The 25,641-nt window shown below is 38.9% G+C and overlaps 1 protein-coding gene across 1 annotated transcript in view; it reads left to right on the forward strand.

Moving 5' to 3' along the window:
* LOC128636594 (neural proliferation differentiation and control protein 1-like) overlaps nucleotides 1–25,641 on the forward strand; it is a 50,513-nt gene that overhangs the window by 19,089 nt on the left and 5,783 nt on the right. Inside the window, exons 3-7 of the mRNA XM_053689587.1 lie at nucleotides 7,812–7,866; nucleotides 9,978–10,121; nucleotides 16,409–16,519; nucleotides 19,082–19,264; nucleotides 23,999–24,065. Coding sequence (XP_053545562.1) covers nucleotides 7,818–7,866; nucleotides 9,978–10,121; nucleotides 16,409–16,519; nucleotides 19,082–19,264; nucleotides 23,999–24,065 — 554 coding nt within the window. The 5' untranslated portion in view covers nucleotides 7,812–7,817. The remainder of the gene's footprint in view (nucleotides 1–7,811; nucleotides 7,867–9,977; nucleotides 10,122–16,408; nucleotides 16,520–19,081; nucleotides 19,265–23,998; nucleotides 24,066–25,641) is intronic.

Below are 25,641 nucleotides of genomic sequence, written 5' to 3' on the forward strand. Positions count from 1 at the left end.
TATTAGCTTGTAGCTGTATGACCGGGCATATCTATATATCTTTATGCACCTGTAGCTGTGTGTATCACTGTCAGTGTATCTGTTTATCAGCTTGTAGCTGTATCACTGGGCATATCTATATATCTCTATGCACCTGTAGCTGTGTGTATCACTGTCAGTGTATCTGTTTATCAGCTTGTAGCTGTATGACCGGGCATATCTATATATCTCTATGCACCTGTAACTGTGTGTATCACTGTCAGTGTATCTGTTTATCAGCTTGTAGCTGTATGACCGGGCATATCTATATATCTCTATGCACCTGTAGCTGTGTGTATCACTGTCAGTGTATCTGTTTATTAGCTTGTAGCTGTATGACTGGGCATATCTATATATCTCTATGCACCTGTAGCTGTGTGTATCACTGTCAGTGTATCTGTTTATCAGCTTCTAGCTGTATCACTGTGCATATCTATATATCTCTATGCACCTGTAGCTGTGTGTATCACTGTCAGTGTATCTGTTTATCAGCTTGTAGCTGTATGACTGGGCATATCTATATATCTCTATGCACCTGTAGCTGTGTGTATCACTGTCAGTGTATCTGTTTATCAGCTTGTAGCTGTATGACTGGGCATATCTATATATCTCTATGCACCTGTAGCTATGTGTATCAATGTCAGTGTATCTGTTTATTAGCTTGTAGCTGTATCACTGGGCATATCTATATATCTCTATGCACTTGTAGCTGTGTGTATCACTGTCAGTGTATCTGTTTATCAGCTTCTAGCTGTATCACTGTGCATATCTATATATCTCTATGCACCTGTAGCTGTGTGTATCACTGTCAGTGTATCTGTTTATCAGCTTGTAGCTGTATGACTGGGCATATCTATATATCTCTATGCACCTGTAGCTGTGTGTATCACTGTCAGTGTATCTGTTTATCAGCTTGTAGCTGTATGACTGGGCATATCTATATATCTCTATACACCTGTAGCTGTGTGTATCACTGTCAGTGTATCTGTTTATCAGCTTGTAGCTGTATGACTGGGCATATCTATATATCTCTATGCACCTGTAGCTGTGTGTATCACTGTCAGTGTATCTGTTTATCAGCTTGTAGCTGTATGACTGGGCATATCCATATATCTCTATGCACCTGTAGCTGTGTGTATCACTGTCAGTGTATCTGTTTATCAGCTTGTAGCTGTATGACTGGGCATATCTATATATCTCTATGCACCTGTAGCTGTGTGTATCACTGTCAGTGTATCTGTTTATCAGCTTGTAGCTGTATGACTGGGAATATCTATATATCTCTATGCACCTGTAGCTATGTGTATCAATGTCAGTGTATCTGTTTATTAGCTTGTAGCTGTATCACTGGGCATATCTATATATCGCTATGCACTTGTAGCTGTGTGTATCACTGTCAGTGTATCTGTTTATCAGCTTGTAGCTGTATCACTGGGCATATCTATATATCTCTATGCACTTGTAGCTGTGTGTATCACTGTCAGTGTATCTGTTTATCAGCTTGTAGCTGTATGACTGGGCATATCTATATATCTCTATGCACCTGTAGCTATGTGTATCAATGTCAGTGTATCTGTTTATTAGCTTGTAGTTGTATCACTGGGCATATCTATGTATCTCTATGCACTTGTAGCCGTGTGTATCACTGTCAGTGTATCTGTTTATCAGCTTGTAGCTGTATGACTGGGCATATCTATATATCTCTATGCACCTGTAGCTATGTGTATCAATGTCAGTGTATCTGTTTATTAGCTTGTAGCTGTATCACTGGGCATATCTATATATCTCTATGCACTTGTAGCTGTGTGTATCACTGTCAGTGTATCTGTTTATCAGCTTGTAGCAGTATGACTGGGCATATCTATATATCGCTATGCACCTGTAGCTGTGTGACTCACTGTCAGTGTATCTGTTTATCAGCTTGTAGCTGTATGACTGGGCATATCTATATATCTCTATGCACCTGTAGATGTGTGTATCACTGTCAGTGTATCTGTTTATCAGCTTGTAGCTGTATGACTGGGCATATCTATGTATCTCTAGGCACCTGTAGCTGTGTGACTCACTGTCAGTGTATCTGTTTATCAGCTTGTAGCTGTATGACTGGGCATATCTATATATCTCTATGCACCTGTAGCTGTGTGACTCACTGTCAGTGTATCTGTTTATCAGCTTGTAGCTGTATGACTGGGCATATCTATATATCTCTATGCACCTGTAGCTGTGTGACTCACTGTCAGTGTATCTGTTTATCAGCTTGTAGCTGTATGACTGGGCATATCTATATATCTCTATGCACCTGTAGCTGTGTGTATCACTGTCAGTGTATCTGTTTATCAGCTTGTAGCTGTATGACTGGGCATATCTTTATATCTCTATGCACCTGTAGCTGTGTGACTCACTGTCAGTGTATCTGTTTATCAGCTTGTAGCTGTATGACTGGGCATATCTATATATCTCTATGCACTTGTAGCTGTGTGTATCACTGTCAGTGTATCTGTTTATCAGCTTGTAGCTGTATGACTGGGCATATCTATATATCTCTATGCACCTGTAGCTGTGTGTATCACTGTCAGTGTATCTGTTTATCAGCTTGTAGCTGTATGACTGGGCATATCTATATATCTCTATGCACTTGTAGCTATGTGTATCACTGTCAGTGTATCTGTTTATCAGCTTGTAGCTGTATGACTGGGCATATCTATATATCTCTATGCACCTGTAGCTGTGTGTATCACTGTCAGTGTATCTGTTTATCAGCTTGTAGCTGTATGACTGGGCATATCTATATATCTCTATGCACCTGTAGCTGTGTGACTCACTGTCAGTGTATCTGTTTATCAGCTTGTAGCTGTATGACTGGGCATATCTATATATCTCTATGCACCTGTAGCTGTGTGTATCACTGTCAGTGTATCTGTTTATCAGCTTGTAGCTGTATGACTGGGCATATCTATATATCTCTATGCACCTGTAGCTGTGTGACTCACTGTCAGTGTATCTGTTTATCAGCTTGTAGCTGTATGACTGGGCATATCTATATATCTCTATGCACCTGTAGCTGTGTGTATCACTGTCAGTGTATCTGTTTATCAGCTTGTAGCTGTATGACTGGGCATATCTATATATCTCTATGCACCTGTAGCTGTGTGTATCACTGTCAGTGTATCTGTTTATCAGCTTGTAGCTGTATGACTGGGCATATCTATATATCTCTATGCACCTGTAGCTGTGTGACTCACTGTCAGTGTATCTGTTTATCAGCTTGTAGCTGTATGACTGGGCATATCTATATATCTCTATGCACCTGTAGTGGGGGGGGACCCCTGTCAGTGTATCTGTTTATCAGCTTGTAGCTGTATGACTGGGCATATCTATATATCTCTATGCACCTGTAGCTGTGTGTATCACTGTCAGTGTATCTGTTTATCAGCTTGTAGATTTATGACTGGGCATATCTATATATATATCTATGCACCTGTAGCTGTGTGTATCACTGTCAGTGTATCTGTTTATCAGCTTGTAGCTGTATCAATGGACATATCTATATATCTCTATGCACCTGTAGCTGTGTGACTCACTGTCAGTGTATCTGTTTATCAGCTTGTAGCTGTATCACTGGGCATATCTATATATCTCTATGCACCTGTAGCTGTGTGTATCACTGTCAGTGTATCTGTTTATCAGCTTGTAGCTGTATGACTGGGCATATCTATATATCTCTATGCACTTGTAGCTGTGTGTATCACTGTCAGTGTATCTGTTTATCAGCTTGTAGCTGTATGACTGGGCATATCTATATATCTCTATGCACCTGTAGCTGTGTGTATCACTGTCAGTGTATCTGTTTATCAGCTTGTAGCTGTATGACTGGGCATATCTATATATCTCTATGCACCTGTAGCTGTGTGTATCACTGTCAGTGTATCTGTTTATCAGCTTGTAGCTGTATGACTGGGCATATCTATATATCTCTATGCACCTGTAGCTGTGTGACTCACTGTCAGTGTATCTGTTTATCAGCTTGTAGCTGTATGACTGGGCATATCTATATATCTCTATGCACCTGTAGCTGTGTGTATCACTGTCAGTGTATCTGTTTATCAGCTTGTAGCTGTATGACTGGGCATATCTATATATCTCTATGCACCTGTAGCTGTGTGTATCACTGTCAGTGTATCTGTTTATCAGCTTGTAGCTGTATGCCTGGGCATATCTATATATCTCTATGCACCTGTAGCTGTGTGTATCACTGTCAGTGTATCTGTTTATCAGCTTGTAGCTGTATGACTGGGCATATCTATATATCTCTATGCACCTGTAGCTGTGTGTATCACTGTCAGTGTATCTGTTTATCAGCTTGTAGCTGTATGACCGGGCATATCTATATATCTCTATGCACCTGTAGCTATGTGTATCACTGTCAGTGTATCTGTTTATCAGCTTGTAGCTGTATCACTGGGAATATCTATATATCTCTATGCACCTGTAGCTGTGTGACTCACTGTCAGTGTATCTGTTTATCAGCTTGTAGCTGTATGACTGGGCATATCTATATATCTCTATGCACCTGTAGCTGTGTGTATCACTGTCAGTGTATCTGTTTATCAGCTTGTAGCTGTATGACTGGGCATATCTATATATCTCTATGCACCTGTAGTGGGGGGGACCCCTGTCAGTGTATCTGTTTATCAGCTTGTAGCTGTATGACTGGGCATATCTATATATCTCTATGCACCTGTAGCTGTGTGTATCACTGTCAGTGTATCTGTTTATCAGCTTGTAGCTGTATGACTGGGCATATCTATATATCTCTATGCACCTGTAGCTGTGTGTATCACTGTCAGTGTATCTGTTTATCAGCTTGTAGCTGTATGACTGGGCATATCTATATATCTCTATGCACCTGTAGCTGTGTGTATCACTGTCAGTGTATCTGTTTATCAGCTTGTAGCTGTATGACTGGGCATATCTATATATCTCTATGCACCTGTAGCTGTGTGTATCACTGTCAGTGTATCTGTTTATCAGCTTGTAGCTGTATGACTGGGCATATCTATATATCTCTATGCACCTGTAGCTGTGTGTATCACTGTCAGTGTATCTGTTTATCAGCTTGTAGCTGTATGACTGGGCATATCTATATATCTCTATGCACCTGTAGCTGTGTGTATCTGTTTATCAGCTTGTAGCTGTATCACTGGGCATATCTATATATCTCTATGCACCTGTAGCTGTGTGACTCACTGTCAGTTTATGTGTTTATCAGCTTGTAGCTGTATGACTGGGCATATCTATATATCTCTATGCACCTGTAGCTGTGTGTATCACTGTCAGTGTATCTGTTTATCAGCTTGTAGCTGTATGACTGGGCATATCTATATATCTCTATGCACTTGTAGCTGTGTGTATCACTGTCAGTGTATCTGTTTATCAGCTTGTAGCTGTATGACTGGGCATATCTATATATCTCTATGCACCTGTAGCTGTGTGTATCACTGTCAGTGTATCTGTTTATCAGCTTGTAGCTGTATGACTGGGCATATCTATATATCTCTATGCACCTGTAGCTGTGTGTATCACTGTCAGTGTATCTGTTTATCAGCTTGTAGCTGTATGACTGGGCATATCTATATATCTCTATGCACCTGTAGCTGTGTGTATCTGTTTATCAGCTTGTAGCTGTATCACTGGGCATATCTATATATCTCTATGCACCTGTAGCTGTGTGACTCACTGTCAGTTTATGTGTTTATCAGCTTGTAGCTGTATGACTGGGCATATCTATATATCTCTATGCACCTGTAGCTGTGTGTATCACTGTCAGTGTATCTGTTTATCAGCTTGTAGCTGTATGACTGGGCATATCTATATATCTCTATGCACTTGTAGCTGTGTGTATCACTGTCAGTGTATCTGTTTATCAGCTTGTAGCTGTATGACTGGGCATATCTATATATCTCTATGCACCTGTAGCTGTGTGTATCACTGTCAGTGTATCTGTTTATCAGCTTGTAGCTGTATGACTGGGCATATCTATATATCTCTATGCACCTGTAGCTGTGTGTATCACTGTCAGTGTATCTGTTTATCAGCTTGTAGCTGTATGACTGGGCATAACTATATATCTCTATGCACCTGTAGCTATGTGTATCACTGTCAGTGTATCTGTTTATCAGCTTGTAGCTGTATGACTGGGCATATCTATATATCTCTATGCACCTGTAGCTGTGTGTATCACTGTCAGTGTATCTGTTTATCAGCTTGTAGCTGTATCACTGGGCATATCTATATATCTCTATGCACCTGTAGCTATGTGTATCACTGTCAGTGTATCTGTTTATCAGCTTGTAGCTGTATGACTGGGCATATCTATATATCTCTATGCACCTGTAGCTGTGTGTATCACTGTCAGTGTATCTGTTTATCAGCTTGTAGCTGTATCACTGGGCATATCTATATATCTCTATGCACTTGTAGCTGTGTGTATCACTGTCAGTGTATCTGTTTATCAACTTTTAGCTGTATGACTGGGCATATCTATATATCTCTATGCACCTGTAGCTGTGTGTATCACTGTCAGTGTATCTGTTTATCAGCTTGTAGCTGTATGACTGGGCATATCTATATATCTCTATGCACCTGTAGCTTTATCACTGTCAGTGTATCTGTTTATCAGCTTGTAGCTGTATGACTGGGCATATCTATATATCTCTATGCACCTGTAGCTATGTGTATCAATGTCAGTGTATCTGTTTATTAGCTTGTAGCTGTATCACTGGGCATATCTATATATCTCTATGCACCTGTAGCTGTGTGTATCAATGTCAGTGTATCTGTTTATCAGCTTGTAGCTGTATGACTGGGCATATCTATATATCTTTATGCACCTGTAGCTGTGTATATCACTGTCAGTGTATCTGTTTATCAGCTTGTAGCTGTATGACTGGGCATATCTATATATCTCTATGCACCTGTAGCTGTGTGTATCACTGTCAGTGTATCTGTTTATTAGCTTGTAGCTGTATCACTGGGCATATCTATATATCTCTATGCACCTGTAGCTATGTGTATCAATGTCAGTGTATCTGTTTATCAGCTTGTAGCTGTATGACTGGGCATATCTATATATCTCTATGCACCTGTAGCTGTGTGTATCACTGTCAGTGTATCTGTTTATTAGCTTGTAGCTGTATCACTGGGCATATCTATATATCTCTATGCACTTGTAGCTTTATCACTGTCAGTGTATCTGTTTATCAGCTTGTAGCTGTATGACTGGGCATATCTATATATCTCTATGCACCTGTAGCTGTGTGTATCACTGTCAGTGTATCTGTTTATCAGCTTGTAGCTGTATGACTGGGCATATCTATATATCTCTATGCACCTGTAGCTGTGTGTATCACTGTCAGTGTATCTGTTTATCAGCTTGTAGCTGTATGACTGGGAATATCTATATATCTCTATGCACCTGTAGCTATGTGTATCACTGTCAGTGTATCTGTTTATCAGCTTGTAGCTGTATGACTGGGCATATCTATATATCTCTATGCACCTGTAGCTATGTGTATCGCTGTCAGTGTATCTGTTTATCAGATTGTAGCTGTATCACTGGGCATATCTATATATCTCTATGCACCTGTAGCTGTGTGTATCACTGTCAGTGTATCTGTTTATCAGCTTGTAGCTGAATGACTGGGAATATCTATATATCTCTATGCACCTGTAGCTGTGTGTATCACTGTCAGTTTATTAATGTGAGCAGAATAGAATCTGTGTGTTATTTATAGGGCAGGATGGCACACGCAGCTCTTCGCATATTACTGTTCCTTGTTGCTGTAACAGGTAACTATTTCACACTCTGTGTATTGGTATATCATGAATAACTTTATATAATGCCTGTATCCTAATCCTAAGAACCATATATTTATTTCCTGCCTACCTAATTATGTGTCCATCTACCTGTCCTGTCTGTGTTTATTTATGTCTCAGTGATTTTGTTTGTCTGTACATATATCTGTTTTTTTCCCTGTCTAATCACATCACTATTACTCAATGAGATAGTCACTATCAATATCATCTGAGATTGTACAATTTAATATAATGCTGTATATAAATATATCCACCCTTTCTGTGCTTTATCTCTGTTTATTTGTGTTCCTGCATGAGTGTCCATCACGCTGGTCGTTTACAGACTGTTTATCTCCAAATCCATTTATTTATTTTTAAGTCTGCTATTGTTAATGTGTAAATCTTGTATTATTTATTGAAAGTAGCCACTTAAATTTTGTAGTTTTGCAGTTTGTGGCAAAAGAATATGAAATATGCTACATCTTAGAAAGATTTAAAAATTTTCTTGATCAGCAAATCAAATTTTTGATAAAAGCAGTGTATATGGGTCAGTTTCTCGCTCAAATTGGCTTGCATTGTCTTTGTGTTTAACTCTGTATATCTCAGTCCTGTTTCACCATTTCTGCACCAGCCTTACTGCTTTCTATTTGCGTAATAACTATCCATTTTTCAATGCATCTTCTCTGACCCATCACTAGCTGCATAATGTTTCCATAGTAACAGTTAAATTAACATCCTTCTATGAATAGAAATCTCATTGGTTTGGCAACTGTCACTACATCTGCAGAAACTGTGCTCCATAAATATGTCATTGGTATCTTATGGATGCCTCCGGTGTACCTGTGCTGTGTACATGTTATGGTGTAGTAGTGTGTGTGAGGGGGAGGCTGGCACTGCTGCTGTCTGCACTGTACCTGTGCTGTGTATACATGTCATGGTGTAGAAGTAGTGTGAGGGGGGAAGCTGGCACTGCTTTCTGCACTATTCCTGTGCTGTGTATACATGTCATGGTGTAGTAGTGTGTGTGAGGAGGAGGCTGGCACTGCTGCTGTCTGCACTGTACCTGTGCTGTGTATACATGTTATGGTGTAGTAGTGTGTGTGAGGGGGAGGCTGGCACTGCTGCTGTCTGCACTGTACCTGTGCTGTGTATACATGTCATGGTGTAGTAGTGTCTGTGAGGGGGAGGCTGGCACTGCTGCTGTCTGCACTGTACCTGTGCTGTGTATACATGTCATGGTGTAGTAGTGTGTGTGAGGGGGAGGCTGGCACTGCTGCTGTCTGCACTGTACCTGTGCTGTGTATACATGTCATGGTGTAGTAGTGTGTGTGAGGCTGGCACTGCTGCTGTCTGTGCTGTACCTGTGCTGTGTATACATGTCATGGTGTAGTATTGTGTGTGAGGGGGAGGATGGCACTGCTGATGTCTGCACTGTACCTGTACTGTGTATACATGCCATGGTGTAGGAGTGTGTGTGAGGCTGGCACTGCTGCTGTCTGTGCTGTGTATACATGCCATGGTGTAGTAGTGTGTGTGAGGGGGAGGCTGGCACTGCTGCTGTCTGTGCTGTACCTGTGCTGTGTATACATGCCATGGTGTAGTAGTGTGTGTGAGGGGGAGGCTGGCACTGCTGCTGTCTGTGCTGTACCTGTGCTATGTATACATGTCATGGTGTAGTAGTGTGTGTGAGGGGGAGGCTGGCACTGCTGCTATCTGTGCTGTGTATACATGTCATGGTGTAGAAGTGTGTGAGGGGAAGGCTGGCACTGCTGCTGTCTGTGCTGTACCTGTGCTGTGTATACATGTCATGATTTAGTAGTGTGTGTGAGGGGGGAGATAGAACTGCTACTGTCTGCACTGTACCTGTGCTGTGTATACATGTCATGGTGTAGTAGTGTGTGTGAGAGGGAGGCTGGCACTGCTACTGTCTGCACTGTACCTGTGCTGTGTATACATGTCATGGTGTAGTAGTGTGTGAGAGGGGGAGGCTGGCACTGCTGCTGTCTGCACTGTACCTGTGCTGTGTATACATGTCATGGTGTAGTAGTGTGTGTGAGAGGGAGGCTAGCACTGCTGCTCTTCTGATTATATGTACCTCCCTACAGCAGCAGTACAAAGACAGTGTCCCATTAAACTGACTTGTGTGATAAGAAGGAGAGAGATATGTGCTCCCGGGAGCCAAGACTGTGGCCCCTGCATGCCACAATATCAAGAGACACCAGCTGGGACCTGTGTATTCAAAAGTCAAGGTAGGTAGTGTGGTTCAGTTGTGTGTAGTCTAGTGAGCTTCTACTACAGAGCACTGTGCGCCATTCTTCTGAAAGGTTTTGTTAGAATTGGGTTTAAAGGAATCTATTAGGAGAGAGATGACATTGACGCTGTGTGTGTGTATTGACTATTGGGGTTAGTTATTTTTGCTTGCTTGCTTTCTTTTATTGTTAACCGCCCCCCCCCCCCCCATATATTCTCTTAATGTGGCTTATTAAAGGGACAATGTACTCAGGTAAGCAGCTGATAGTATTCAAAGTTGCTCTAGAAACATCCTTTCAAATGGGCTGGATTCTCTTTACCACTTTCTACTAAGAGGTCGACTTTTGCTGCTAGCTTTTCTAGAACCAATACTGAAATATTAAAAAGTTCAGTATACATGGCACTGTCGACAAGCAATTCGTAAGCAGTTTAATATACAGGGAGTGCAGAATTATTAGGCAAGTTGTATTTTTGAGGATTAATTTTATTATTGAACAACAACCATGTTCTCAATGAACCCAAAAAACTCATTAATATCAAAGCTGAATAGTTTTGGAAGTAGTTTTTAGTTTGTTTTTAGTTATAGCTATTTTAGGGGGATATCTGTGTGTGCAGGTGACTATTACTGTGCATAATTATTAGGCAACTTAACAAAAAACAAATATATACCCATTTCAATTATTTATTTTTACCAGTGAAACCAATATAACATCTCAACATTCACAAATATACATTTCTGACATTCAAAAACAAAACAAAAACAAATCAGTGACCAATATAGCCACCTTTCCTTGCAAGGACACTCAAAAGCCTGCCATCCATGGATTCTGTCAGTGTTTTGATCTGTTCACCATCAACATTGCGTGCAGCAGCAACCACAGCCTCCCAGACACTGTTCAGAGAGGAGTACTGTTTTCCCTCCTTGTAAATCTCACATTTGATGATGGACCACAGGTTCTCAATGGGGTTCAGATCAGGTGAACAAGGAGGCCATGTCATTAGATTTTCTTCTTTTATACCCTTTCTTGCCAGCCACGCTGTGGAGTACTTGGACGCGTGTGATGGAGCATTGTCCTGCATGAAAATCATGTTTTTCTTGAAGGATGCAGACTTCTTCCTGTACCACTGCTTGAAGAAGGTGTCTTCCAGAAACTGGCAGTAGGACTGGGAGTTGAGCTTGACTCCATCCTCAACCCGAAAAGGCCCCACAAGCTCATCTTTGATGATACCAGCCCAAACCAGTACTCCACCTCCACCTTGCTGGCGTCTGAGTTGGACTGGAGCTCTCTGCCCTTTACCAATCCAGCCTCGGGCCCATCCATCTGGCCCATCAAGACTCACTCTCATTTCATCAGTCCATAAAACCTTAGAAAAATCAGTCTTGAGATATTTCTTGGCCCAGTCTTGACGTTTCAGCTTGTGTGTCTTGTTCAGTGGTGGTCGTCTTTCAGCCTTTCTTACATTGGCCATGTCTCTGAGTATTGCACAGCTTGTGCTTTTGGGCACTCCAGTGATGTTGCAGCTCTGAAATATGGCCAAACTGGTGGCAAGTGGCATCTTGGCAGCTGCACGCTTGACTTTTCTCAGTTCATGGGCAGTTATTTTGCGCCTTGGTTTTTCCACACGCTTCTTGCGACCCTGTTGACTATTTTGAATGAAACGCTTGATTGTTCGATGATCACGCTTCAGAAGCTTTGCAATTTTAAGAGTGCTGCATCCCTCTGCAAGATATCTCACTATTTTTGACTTTTCTGAGCCTGTCAAGTCCTTCTTTTGACCCATTTTGCCAAAGGAAAGGAAGTTGCCTAATAATTATGCACACCTGATATAGGGTGTTGATGTCATTAGACCACACCCCTTCTCATTACAGAGATGCACATCACCTAATATGCTTAATTGGTAGTAGGCTTTCGAGCCTATACAGCTTGGAGTAAGACAACATGCATAAAGAGGATGATGTGGTCAAAATACTAATTTGCCTAATAATTCAGCACTCCCTGTATAACAACAGGTAAAATTGATAATTTGCTCCATAAAACGGAAAGCAAAAGGGCCTGAATACTATAAAATGACAAGCAGGGGCCCGATCCGATATGCAGCGTCGCCCGCAAAAGCCGGCGACGCCAAATTTTGCGCAGGTTTGGTATCCTATATACGGCGTAACCTAGAAGTTACGCTCGTATATTTCTGCCTTCGGCTGTAGTTTTTTGGCCCATAGGCAGGTATACGAAACCCGCGCAGTTTGGTATCCAATATACAGCGTAAGGACTTACGTGGCGAAAATGGAGAAATCTTACTCCATTTTCACCTCGACACAAATTGCAGGCGTAGTAAGCCTTACGCTGAGTATTGGAGCCCCGTAACTCCCTAAACTGGCTGCAAAATAAAACCTAACACCTGACGCATGCGCAATGTCTATCTACCTGTCAACCGCAATCCCCCGCCGCAATCCCTAATAAAGTGTTTAACCCCTAAACCGCCGCTCCCGGACCCCGCCGCCAGCTACATTAAATGTCTAACCTCCTAATGTGATCCCCCTACAGCGCCGCCACCTATATTAAAATTATTACCCCCTAATGTGAGCCCCTACCCCGCCGCCACCTATTTTAACTACATTACCCCCTAATGTGAGCCCCCTACCCCGCCGCCACCTATTTTAACTACATTACCCCCTAATGTGAGCCCCCTACCCCGCCGCCAACTATATTAAAATGATTAACCCCTAATCTAATCCCCCTACACCGCCGCCACCTATATTAAAATTATTAACCCCTAATCTAATCCACCTACACCGCCGCCACCTATATTAAAATAATTAACCACTAAACCTAAGTCTAACCCTAACACCCCCTAACGTAATTATTATTAAAATATATCTAAATAATATTAATAATATTAACTAAATTATTCCTATTTAAATCTAAATACTTACCTATAAAATAAAGCCTATGATAGCTACAATATAATTAATAATTACATTGTAGCTATTTTAGGGTTTATATTTATTTTACAGGTAACTTGGTATTTATTTTAACTAGGTACAATAGCTATTAAATAGTTAATAACTATTTAATAGCTACCTAGTTAAAATAATTACCAAATTACCTGTAAAATAAATCCTAACCTAAGTTACAAATACACCTACACTATCAATAAATTAATTAAATAAACTACAATTATCTAAACTAAAATATAATTAAATACACTAAACTAAATTACAAAAAACAAACACTAAATTACAAAAAATAAAAAAAATTACAAGAATTTTAAGCTAATTACACCTAATCTAAGCCCCCTAATAAAATAACAAAGCCCCCCAAAATAAAAAAATGTCCCTACCCTAAACTAAATTACAAAAAGTAATCAGCTCTATTACCAGCCCTTAAAAGGGCCTTTTGTGGGGCCTATCCCCCCCTTAAAAAAAACTCTAACCCCCAAGTGGTCCTTACCTGTCCTGAAGACCGGCGGAGAAGGTCCTGTTCCAGGCGGAGAAGTCTTCTTCCAGGTGGCAACCTATTCTTCTTCCAGGAACCAGCCGGCGCGGAGCCAATCGGATAAAAGCTACTTTAATTCTATTGGCTGATTTGAATAGCCAATAGAATAAGAGCTACTGTAATTCTATTGGCTATTCTAATCAGCCAATAGAATTACAGTAGCTCTTATTCTATTGGCTATTCAAATCAGCCAATAGAATTAAAGTAGCTTTCATCCGATTGGCTGATTTGAATTTGAAGGCTCAAATCAGCCAATAGGAATTCAAGGGACGCCATTTTTAATCGCGTACCTTGAATTCCTATTCAGTGTACGGCGGTGATCGTATGAAGAGGATCCTCCACGCTCCATGGCTCCGGTCTTCAGTTCCAGCATCGCCGGTCTTCAGTTCCAGAGAGGACGGTCTTCAGCTCCGCGGTCATCGGCCTTCAACTCCTCCGCTCCGCGCCGGCTGGTTCCTGGAAGAAGAAGAGGTCGCCGCCTGGAAGAAGACTTCTCTGCCTGGAACAGGACCTTCTCCACCAGTCTTCAGGACAGGTAAGGACCACTTGGGGGTTAGACTTAGTTTTTTTTAAGGGGGGATAGGGTGGGTTTTAGAGTAGGGGTGTGTGGGTGGTGGGTTGTAATGGGGGGGGGTGTTCTTTTTTTTTACAGGTAAAAGAGCTGATTACTTTGGGGTAATGCCCCACAAAAGGCCCTTTTAAGGGCTGGTAATAGAGCTGATTACTTTTTGTAATTTAGTTTAGGGTAGGGACATTGTTTTATTTTGGCGGGCTTTGTTATTTTATTAGGGGGCTTAGATTAGATGTAATTAGCTTAAAATTCTTGTCATCTTTTTTTATTTTTTGTAATTTAGTGTTTTGTTTTTTCAGTAATTTAGTTAAGTTTATTTAATTATATTTTAGTTTAGATAATTGTAGTTTATTTAATTAATTTATTGATAGTGTAAGTGTATTTGTAACTTAGGTTAGGATTTATTTTACAGGTAATTATTTTAACTAGGTAGCTATTAAATAGTTATTAACTATTTAATAGCTATTGTACCTAGTTAAAATAAATACCAAGTTACCTGTAAAATAAATATAAATCCTAAAATAGCTACAATGTATTTATTAATTATATTGTAGCTATCTTAGGGTTTATTTTATAGGTAAGTATTTAGATTTAAATAGGAATAATTTAGTTAATATTATTAAGATTTATTTTAATAATAATTACGTTAGGGGGTGTTAGGGTTAGACTTAGGTTTAGTGGTTAATCATTTTAATATAGGTGGCGGCAGTGTAGGGGGATTAGATTAGGGGTTAATCATTTCAATATAGGTGGCGGTGGTGTAGGGGGATTAGATTAGGGGTTAATCATTTTAATATAGGTGGCGGCGGTGTAAGGGGATTAGATTAGGGGTTAATGATTTTAATGTAGGTGGCGGCGGTGTAGGGGCTCACATTAGGGGGTTATCATTTTAATATAGGTGGCGGCGGGGTAGGGGCTCACAGTAGGTGGTAATGTAGTTTAAATAGGTGGCGGCGGGATAGGGGCTCACATTAGGGGGTAATGTAGTTTAAATAGGTGGCGGCGGGGTAGGGGCTCACATTAGGGTGTTAGACATTTAATGTAGCTGGCGGCGGTGTAGGGGGCTCACATTAGGGGTAATATATATATATAATATAGGTGACGGCGGTGTAGGGGGCTCACATTAGGGGGTGATACAGTTAATATAGGTGGCGGCGGGGTCCGGGAGCGGCGGTTTAGGGGTTAATATATTTATTGTTAGGAGTGAGAGGGGGGATTGCGGATAGAGGGGTATACGTGTCGGGCTATGTTTGGGAGGCGTGTTAGACAGTAACGGGAGATTTAATATTTTAGTCAGTTTTTGTAGGCGGCGGCAGTTTCTAAAGTGCCGTAAGTCACTGGCGACTCCAGAAATTTGTACTTACGCAGATTTCTGGACATCGCTAGTTTGTCAGACTTACGGCACTTTAGCAACTGCCAGTGCCGTATATGTGATAGCTCGCTGTGCGAGCTGAAACTACGGGCGGCACAGGTTTCCACGCTTGCGCCGAAACCTGCGCCGTATATCGGATCGCGCCCCAGATGTGGTGCCTGCAATAACTAGGAGGTTTACGTGTGAATATTATCGTGGGACAGAAAGCAGACTGCAGTACCTCTAAGAATATGAATGTCATATAAATATATATTTAGTTTTAGATTATTTAAACGTTAATAAGTGCATAAGCAGTAAAGGGACATTAAACACTAAATAAATGCTAGATGGAATAATGCAGTCAAAGAAAAGATTAGTCTGAGAATAACATGTATATGTACTATTTATAGTTTCATTAGCTATTTAAATATTGATAAAAAAAATGATAAATCGTATACATAAAAACTACAATATACTTTCATATTTATTTTGTCCCCTTTTCCTGTAATTCCATTCTGAAATTGAGAGCTTTTCATTTCCTGTTAGAAATGGAAGTGCAGAACACGGTTATATTCCACACAGCCATTGGCTGCACACTCTAGTGACCTATTTATAACTCTAATTGGCTACAGCAGAGAAGTAACCTAAGTTACAACATGGCAGCTCCCATTATAGACACTAAAACTTTACATTTATTTTGTCAATATTTAAACAGCTAATGAAACTTTTAAAAATACATCGACAGGTTATTCTCAGACTAATCTTTTCTTTTAATGCATCATGATCAGATGGGGATCATCATCAAATGGGATTCCAATACAATAAAATGAAATAAACCATTACCATGTGCGTTCTCCTTTTTTGAAACAGGTGATAGGTCAAAATTCATTGGGCCCGATACAATGATCGATCTTATGCACAATATTCTTCACTCAGAGTCAAAGCTAAACAAAGGCCAACGTCTGAACTCAACAAACCCAGGTAATCTGTTCTGTTTGCCCTCGTATATCCATTTAAAAACAAAACAGTCGTAGATATAATCTTCCACTCTCGACCTTCCAGATACCTGTCCTGTTGTTGTATCATTATATACTGTAGGTCTCTAGAAGAACTATTCCCTTTATTCCTATTTTCTCTTGGTTTATATTTTTTATGTTTCACTTTGTATCTTTATTTCTGTAGTTCTATTTTTTTTTTTAGTTTTTTTTCCTTTTCTCACATTCCGTTCCAGTCTCTCTCTTTTTTGTCATACAGGTGGTGAGAGTCCACAATCCATTACTCCTGGTAATTACTCTTTCAAGTCACTAGGAGGAGGCAAAGATTTGCAAAATCCAAAACCCCCTCCCATCAAAGTTTTTTTTTATTGTGTGCATAATTTGCTGTTAGAACGTTGAAGTATTATGTTAACGCTACTATAATTTTCAGAAAACCTTTTAGTTTATGTCTGCTTTTTTTCTGGTTCCCGGATAGGACAGGAAGCTTCTGCCATTTCTTTGTCTTCTTCTGACTTCTGATCTGTAAGGTTTTTTTGAAGGCAGAGTAGCATCCACCTTAACAGATTACTGCTCATTCTACTAGTACAGTTGCCATTTCTTGGTGTTTTAGGAATGAGACTTCAGTTGTCCAACTTTGCAAGGCAGCTATTTGGTCTTCTTTGTATACTTTTACTAAATTCTACCATTTTTATGTTTTTTGCTTCTTCTGAGGCAGCCTTTGGTAGGAAGTCCTTCAGGCAGTTGTCTTAGAATGATTTTTGCCTGTTAGTTATTTTAATTGTATGGTTTTGCCCTTTTTTGGCTTCTTTTGGACTCATGAACTCCACTGCATGGGTATTCTGTCCCAGGAGTAATGGATCATGGACTCTAACCACCTGTATGAAATAAAACAATTTATGCTTACCTAATAAATTAATTTCTTTGATGGTGGTGAGAGTCCACAAAACCACACCCTTTTTTCTGGTGCTGTTTGTTTGTTAGACACTTCTTTTTTCCCTGCTCCTATATTATTTTTTTGCCTGTCTTTTTGTTTGCTCGGCTATACGTTAGACTGAGGTGCCAGTGAGGTGGGAGGGGTTTTATAGAGCTCCTGGGGTTTGGAAATCTTTGCCTCCTCCTAGTGGAAGGAAGAGTAATTCCCAGGAGTAATGGATAGTAGACTCTCACCACCATGAAAGAAATGAATTTATCAGGTAAGCATAAATGATGTTATTTCTCCATTTCATCATCATTCCATTCCTAAGATTTCCCTTCCTCCCCCACATTTATATGGTCATAGTATCTGCTTTTCCTCTATCTTCTTTCCCAGTGATGCATTTTCTTAATTATCCCCTTTGTGACACATAAGCATATCTACTATTTCTTTTTCATTCTTTCTATAATCCTTACCGCTTCACCTGTAACAAGATTTATACTCACCCATAATTCATTTCTTCATAGTCTTATGTCATTCTACACGGTTAGATTATAGTCTCTTTCAATGGGTACAACCAACCCTTCTCTAACGTCTTGGATTTATAAATAGCCAGACTAAGGGGCCCGATTTTCAAAAGCTTATGCTGTAAAGGAAGTATATCGCCTTCACATAAATTATTTAAGTGAACTCCCCTTAAAGGGAGAGTCACGTCAAAATTAAACTTCCATCATTCAGATAGGGCATGCAATTTTAAATAACTTTCCAATTTACTTTTATCATCAAATTTGCTTTGTTCTCTTGGTATTCTTTGTTGAAAGCTACTCGTAGTTAGGCACATGCTCTTCTTGTTTTCCCAGCCCCTTTCAGTGGTTGTGTCAGCCTAACGTCATCAACAGTGCTAAACTGGAAGCTTCTAACTAAGTTTTTAAAAGAATTTATTCTGGATTTTTAGATCAATATCTGTGCATATTATTCTTTATAGTAGTGTCTATTACATGCAGTTATATGAAAATTTGTCAACATTGTCAACCCAAATTTTTTCTTTCATTATTCAGATAGTGCAGCAATTTTAAGCAACTTTCAAATTTACTCCTATTATCAATTTTTCTTCATTCTCTTGCTGACTTTATTTAAAAAGCAGGAATGTGATGCATAGTAGCTGGCCCATTTTTGGCTGAGAACCTGGGTTATGCTTGCTTATTGGTGGGTAAATGTAAGCCTCTAATAAGAAAGCGCTATCCATGGTGCTGAACCTAAAATGGGCTGGCTGCTAAGATTTACATTCCTGCTTTTAAAATAAAAATACCAAGAGAACAAAGAAAAATTGATAATAGGAGTAAATTAGAAAGTTGCTTAAAATTTCGTTCTCTATCTGAATCATGAAAGAAAAACTTTGGGTTCAGTGTCCCTTTAAGGTGCTGAAACCAACTGTCTTTTCTCTCTCACACATTATATTCTTTTTGTTTCTATACACTTTTTCCTTTTATAAGTTATCCTTCCTCATTTTATTTTCCACTTGTTTCGCCTCACCAGTTTTTTTTTGGTCTGTTTTCCTTGCTCTGCCATCTTCCTCTATACTCCATAACTGGTTTTCTTTTTCTCTGATTTTATGGTCAGTTCTCCTCTCTTTAGAATCGTCTGCTAACTCAGCTGTTATCACTGCGCCACCACGCTCCACCTCTCCATCCCTCCCATTGGTTCTCAATAACTCTACCAGGGAAGGAGTCAGTGAGCAGCCTGAGACAACACCGTTCAAGGGTCTACACTGGAGATCAAGTGGCAGAAAATCTGACATCAGCCAGACCTTCTCGCTAAGTAATTCTATCAACAATGAACCAACCAACTGCTTTAGCCAGAAAATGTCAAAGATAAATAAAAATGTATCCTCACATATACAGTAGAACCCCCGTATCTGCCCATTCGGTTTCCATGGTTTCACTTATCTACGGTTTTCCGTGGCATGAAAATATTAATATATATATATATATATATATATATGCTGGTAGAGGGATCCAAGCACTCACTGTTAATTGTATTCCCTGGGTGCACTCTATGGTAGGTAGGTAGAAACTTCTCATGTAAAGAAGAGGCACTCACAGGTCTTAATAGGCATAAAGTTTTTATTAGTTCATAGGTTCAGTCAACGTTTCGGTCCTCACAGGGACCTTTGTCAAGACTGTTCTCAGTTTTCATCTGAGTCTAGAGATCACCGCTGATCGCTAGACTCAGATGAAAACTGAGAACAGTCTTGACAAAGGTCCCTGTGAGGACCGAAACGTTGACTGAACCTATGAACTAATAAAAACTTTATGCCTATTAAGACCTGTGAGTGCCTCTTCTTTACATGAGAAGTTTCTATATATATATATATATATATATATATATATATATATATATATATATACACTCATATATACTCTTGGTTAACTACTCCCTAAATATGTAATATTTGCTAAAGAACATATGAAAAACTACGTATATCTGCTACTATCTGCGGTTTCGGGTAGCCGCGCTAGGTCTTGGAACATATCATCCGCAGATATGGAGGGGGAGGCTACTGTACCACTAATATATCTTAGTTTTTCTAATGTTTTTCATCCAACAATGCATCTTAATTGCCATTAGAGTAAACTTTCAAAGGACCATGAAATTCAAAATTAAACTTTTACGACCAAGAGAGAGCATTCGATAGTAATCAACTTTCCAATCAAATTTACTTTATTGAAGAGAATACCTAGATAGGCTTAGGAGTGTGCATAAGTCCAGAGCACTATATGGCAGCAGTGTTTGCAACAAGGCTTTAAACAATGTTATAGATTGTTACAACTGTGATACATTATATGTCACCAGTGTTTGCAGCAAGAGGTGCACGCTCATGAGCCTATCTAGGTATGCTTTTTAAAAAGCTGAGACAAATTAAAATAGGGGGCACCACATAGCATATCAAATGTGAGGATAGAAAGGATGGAAATTAAAAAAATGTATCCAATTAAAAAATGGTACTCGCATTTGATAAAAAAACTTCATGGAACAGATGATCCACAGAAACAGTCAAGCATATGTGTATTAAAATCACAAATTAAATCAGCATACGCAATAAAAGCTGAAAAAGCAATAGCTACGTATTTGTCGAACTACATGGTCGTTCCATCAGGTTAAAGGGACAGTCAAGTCCAAAATAAACTTTCATGATTCAGATAGGGCATGTGATTTTAAACAACTTTCCAATTTACTTTTATCACCAATTTTGCTTTGTTCTCTTGGTATTCTTAGTTGAAAGCTAAACCTAGGTAGGCTCATATGCTGATTTCTTAGACCTTGTAGACCGCCTCTAATCTGAATGCATTTTGACAGGTTTTCACCACTTGAGGGTGTTAGTTCATGTGTGCCATATAGATAACATTGAGCTCAAGCACGTGAAGTTACCTAGGAGTCAGCACTGATTGGCTAAAATGCAAATCTGTCAAAAGAACTGAAATAAGGGGGCAGTTTGTAGAGGCTTAGATACAAGGTAATCACAGAGGTAAAAAGTGTATTAATATAACTGTGTTGGTTATGCAAAATTGGGGAATGGGTAATAAAAGGATTATCTGTCTTTTTAAACAACAATTCTGTTGTTGACTATCTCTTTAAATAAAGAATACCAGCAGAACAAAGGAACGTAGGTAATCGTAAATTGGATTTTACACTGTGACTCAAAAATCTTTGAAGGACCATTAAAGGGACATGATACCCAAAAAATGTCTGTCATGATTCAGACAGAGCATATGATTTTAGGTAACCTTCCAATTTACTTCTGTTATCTTATTTTCTTCATTCTCTTGGTATCCTTAGTTGAACAAGCATACCTAGGTAGGCTCCGGAGCAGCAGTGCATTACTGGGAGCTAGCTGCTGATTGGTGGCTGCACATAAATGCCTCTTGTCATTGGTTCACCAGATGTGTTTAGCTAACACCCAGTAGTGCATTTCTACTTCTTCAAAAAAGGATACTAAGAGGATGAAACAAATTTGATATTAATTGGAAGCTTGTTTGAAATCACATGCTCTCTGAATAATGAAAGAACATTTTTGGGTTTTGTGTCCCTTTAAATACAGTAGATTTGCATAATCAACAAATGCAAGACCCTGCAATAAGTAGTAGATTTGTATATTTTTTACAAAATTCAAGCTTCTTTTCATTTACCTGCTCCCAGTATCATGTGACAGCCATCAGCCAATCACAGACTCATATGCATACGCTGAACTCTTGCACATGCTCAGTAGGCGCTGGTGCTTTAGAAAGTGTATTTAGAAAAACTGTGTACATTTTAATAATGAAATTAAATTGGAATTTTATTCAGCTAGTGCAGAATAGAAAAGTTTAATTTTGACTTTGTTGCTTCTTTCATTTGACTTGGATGTCCCTTTAAATTCCAATTATATAAACCCCTTATTCAAACTGTTTTTAAAAAGGGACGTTATACTTAAAATTTAATTTCCTACAAAATGCTTTTTTTCAATAGCAAAAAAAAAACATAATTTATGTAAGAACTTACCTGATAAATTAATTTCTTTCATATTAGCAAGAGTCCATGAGCTAGTGACGTATGGGATATACATTCCTACCAGGAGGGGCAAAGTTTCCCAAACCTCAAAATGCCTATAAATACACCCCTCACCACACCCACAAATCAGTTTAACGAATAGCCAAGAAGTGGGGTGATAAGAAAAAAGTGCGAAAGCATAAAAAATAAGGAATTGGAATAATTGTGCTTTATACAAAAAAATGATAACCACCACAAAAAAAGGGTGGGCCTCATGGACTCTTGCTAATATGAAAGAAATTAATTTATCAGGTAAGTTCTTACATAAATTATGTTTTCTTTCATGTAATTAGCAAGAGTCCATGAGCTAGTGACGTATGGGATAATAAATACCCAAGATGTGGAACTTCCACGCAAGAGTCACTAGAGAGGGAGGGATAAAATAAAGACAGCCAATTCCGCTGAAAAAATAATCCACAACCCAAAATAAAGTTTTAATCTTATAATGAAAAAAACTGAAATTATAAGCAGAAGAATCAAACTGAAACCGCTGCCTGAAGTACTTTTCTACCAAAAACTGCTTCAGAAGAAGAAAACACATCAAAATGGTAGAATTTAGTAAAAGTATGCAAAGAAGACCAAGTGGCTGCTTTGCAAATCTGATCAACCGAAGCTTCATTCCTAAACGCCCAGGAAGTAGAAACTGACCTAGTAGAATGAGCTGTAATCCTTTGAGGCGGAGTTTTACCCGACTCGACATAAGCATGATGAATCAAAGATTTTAACCAAGATGCCAAAGAAATGGCAGAGGCCTTCTGACCTTTCCTGGAACCGGAAAAGATAACAAATAGACTAGAAGTCTTTCGGAAACCTTTAGTAGCTTCAACATAATATTTCAAAGCTCTAACTACATCCAAAGAATGCAACGGTCTTTCCTTAGAATTCTTAGGATTAGGAGATAATGAAGGAACCACAATTTCTCTACTAATGTTGTTAGAGTTCACAACCTTAGGTAAAAATTTAAATGAAGTTCGCAACACCGCCTTATCCTGATGAAAAATCAGAAAAGGAGATTCACAAGAAAGAGCAGATAACTCTGAAACTCTTCTAGCAGAAGAGATTGCCAAAAGGAACAGGACTTTCCAAGAAAGTAATTTAATGTCCAGAGAATGCATAGGTTCAAACGGAGGAGCTTGTAAAGCCCCCAGAACCAAATTCAAACTCCAAGGAGGAGAGATTGACTTAATGACAGGTTTGATACGAACCAAAGCCTGTACAAAACAATGAATATCAGGAAGATTAGCAATCTTTCTGTGAAACAACACAGAAAGAGCAGAAATGTGTCCTTTCAAAGAACTTGCAGACAAAACCTTATCCAAACCATCCTGAAGAAACTGTAAAATTCTAGGAATTCTAAAAGAATCTAGCACAAACTTACTTCACCACCTCCACGGGAGGCAAAGTTTGTAAAACTGATTTGTGGGTGTGGTGAGGGGTGTATTTATAGGCATTTTGAGGTTTGGGAAACTTTGCCCCTCCTGGTAGGAATGTATATCCCATACGTCACTAGCTCATGGACTCTTGCTAATTACATGAAAGAAAGTCCATGTTTATAATGATTTACCTCTGAAAATTGATTTTTCCACTGCCCCAGAGGCTGTATCATGTATGATTAAATACCATGAGCCTGCAGCATTATACACAGTGATTGCTTGTGAAGTAGCCTATATATATCTCCCTAAACGGGAGATGAGATAAACATAATGAATCCACAGACTGCAAAACGTTGCAAATTGCAGATACAAAATTGCAGATTTATTTATTTTAAAACATTTCTATTCAGATATTTTGCAGTGCAGTGCTTAATTACTGATATATCCTACACATAAATAAAAAAAAGACTAACGTCCCTCTAAAGTAGCAAGACTATAATTTTTGGGTGTACAAATGTAATATATATATATGCTGTTGTACATTTTTACAGGTGCACACATTTCATCTTTACTTTGTTCTCTCTCTCTAAAGCGTTAATCATCATCTGTACTCTGACGGGACTCTCTGGAATATTTGTAGCTGCTCTGTGTTGGTACAGGTGAGTCATATGTTTGATTCCTATTAAACAATGAACGGTATGACGTACCTGACAAACGTGCACACTGAAAAGCACTTGAACCCACCAGAGAAACACATAGAAAGACAGAACAGACATGTAAGAACAAATGCTGGCTTTATTGGGGATATCCATGCAGTACAAATTACCCCAGTTATCAAAGGTGTCAACAGCCATAGACTTGCAGGATAGCCTGTTTAACCTGTACCATTACAGTTAAAGGCAGAGGGTCAAAGTAATAAAAATGATTAAAAACAAACAAATAAAATAAAGATAGGAATAGGTAATACCCAATGTACCATTGTTATTTTGCTTTGTGGTCAGCTTTTTGCACTGTCCAGTATTACAGTCTATAACCACATATGCATCCATGTGGAAACCACTGGACCTTTAAATTAAGAAACAATTCAACAACAATTTATTTAGTCTCTAAGCTGATATTGTCCCTTAAAGTTCTATGTATATCTTGTTTTATGTGTAGGGTCAATATGGAAATGGTGGGGCTGCTCTCTTAGGGAATGAATCTGGCCCTTTGCTGTCCTCCTTGAGTGTTCCAACAGGGTTTCAACATAATCGTCAGATGTCCAGTAAACCTTGAAATTAAGAAGTAGGCAATTGTATAGTACAGCCAAACACATAACCAGTACTAAATGGATAAAAGTGAATATAGATCCTTTATTGTTGGTTTGAACACAGGACAGGTAAGTGTTTTCCAGTTCAACCAATTTATTAAAAAGTAAAAAATTGCTCAACACATTCCTCTGGTATAAAAAGTATATAGATGGATGAATTAAAAAAAAAACAATTTGGAGTTTGGGTACTTTAATTTCAATTTTAAAAAACCCCCAAAACAAAACGAATATTCTAGAAACTATCATTTAAATTCAAATCATACTTTTAGCACTCACTCATTTCCAATCTTTAAAATTTTAACCAGGTTGTAATGAGAATATAAAAAGCCAATAAAATAGTTTATAGGAGATTGTTTATTTATGAAACAAAAGGACCCTAACGCAGAATTTTAACTTTTGAATTTGTGAATATATTTTTCACTCAATAAGAGGAATACACCTAATTGTAAACCAGTTCTGGAAACCTATTGTGGTGTGTCAGGAAATCGGTAATCACGGCTCTTTTAAATGGATATTAAACCCAAACTTTTTCTTTCATGATTGAGATAGAGCAGCAATTTTAAGCAACTTTCTAATTTACTTTCTTGGTATCTTTATTTGAAAAAGCAGGAAAGTAAGCTTAGGAGCTGCCCATTTTTGGTTTAGCACCCTGGGTAGCAGCCGTTGATAGGTGGCTAAATGTAGCCATGTAAAGATACCAAGTGAATGAAGACAAACAATTGTTTAATATCCATTTAAGCTATTTTTTGTGCTCTTGAGTAAGCCAGTATATCTGCAGAAACGCGTTGGGAAGTTTTTAACTTTTTAATAAAATATGTATTTAAAGGCATTTATTAGTGGCTCTGTGTGTGGCTGTACTATACGATTGCCTAGTTATTTTTGAGGTTTACTGGACATCGGATAATTACATGGAGACACTGCAGGAA

Source organism: Bombina bombina, chromosome 7, assembly GCF_027579735.1.
Source record: "Bombina bombina isolate aBomBom1 chromosome 7, aBomBom1.pri, whole genome shotgun sequence".
Classification (NCBI taxonomy): Eukaryota; Metazoa; Chordata; class Amphibia; order Anura; family Bombinatoridae; genus Bombina; species Bombina bombina.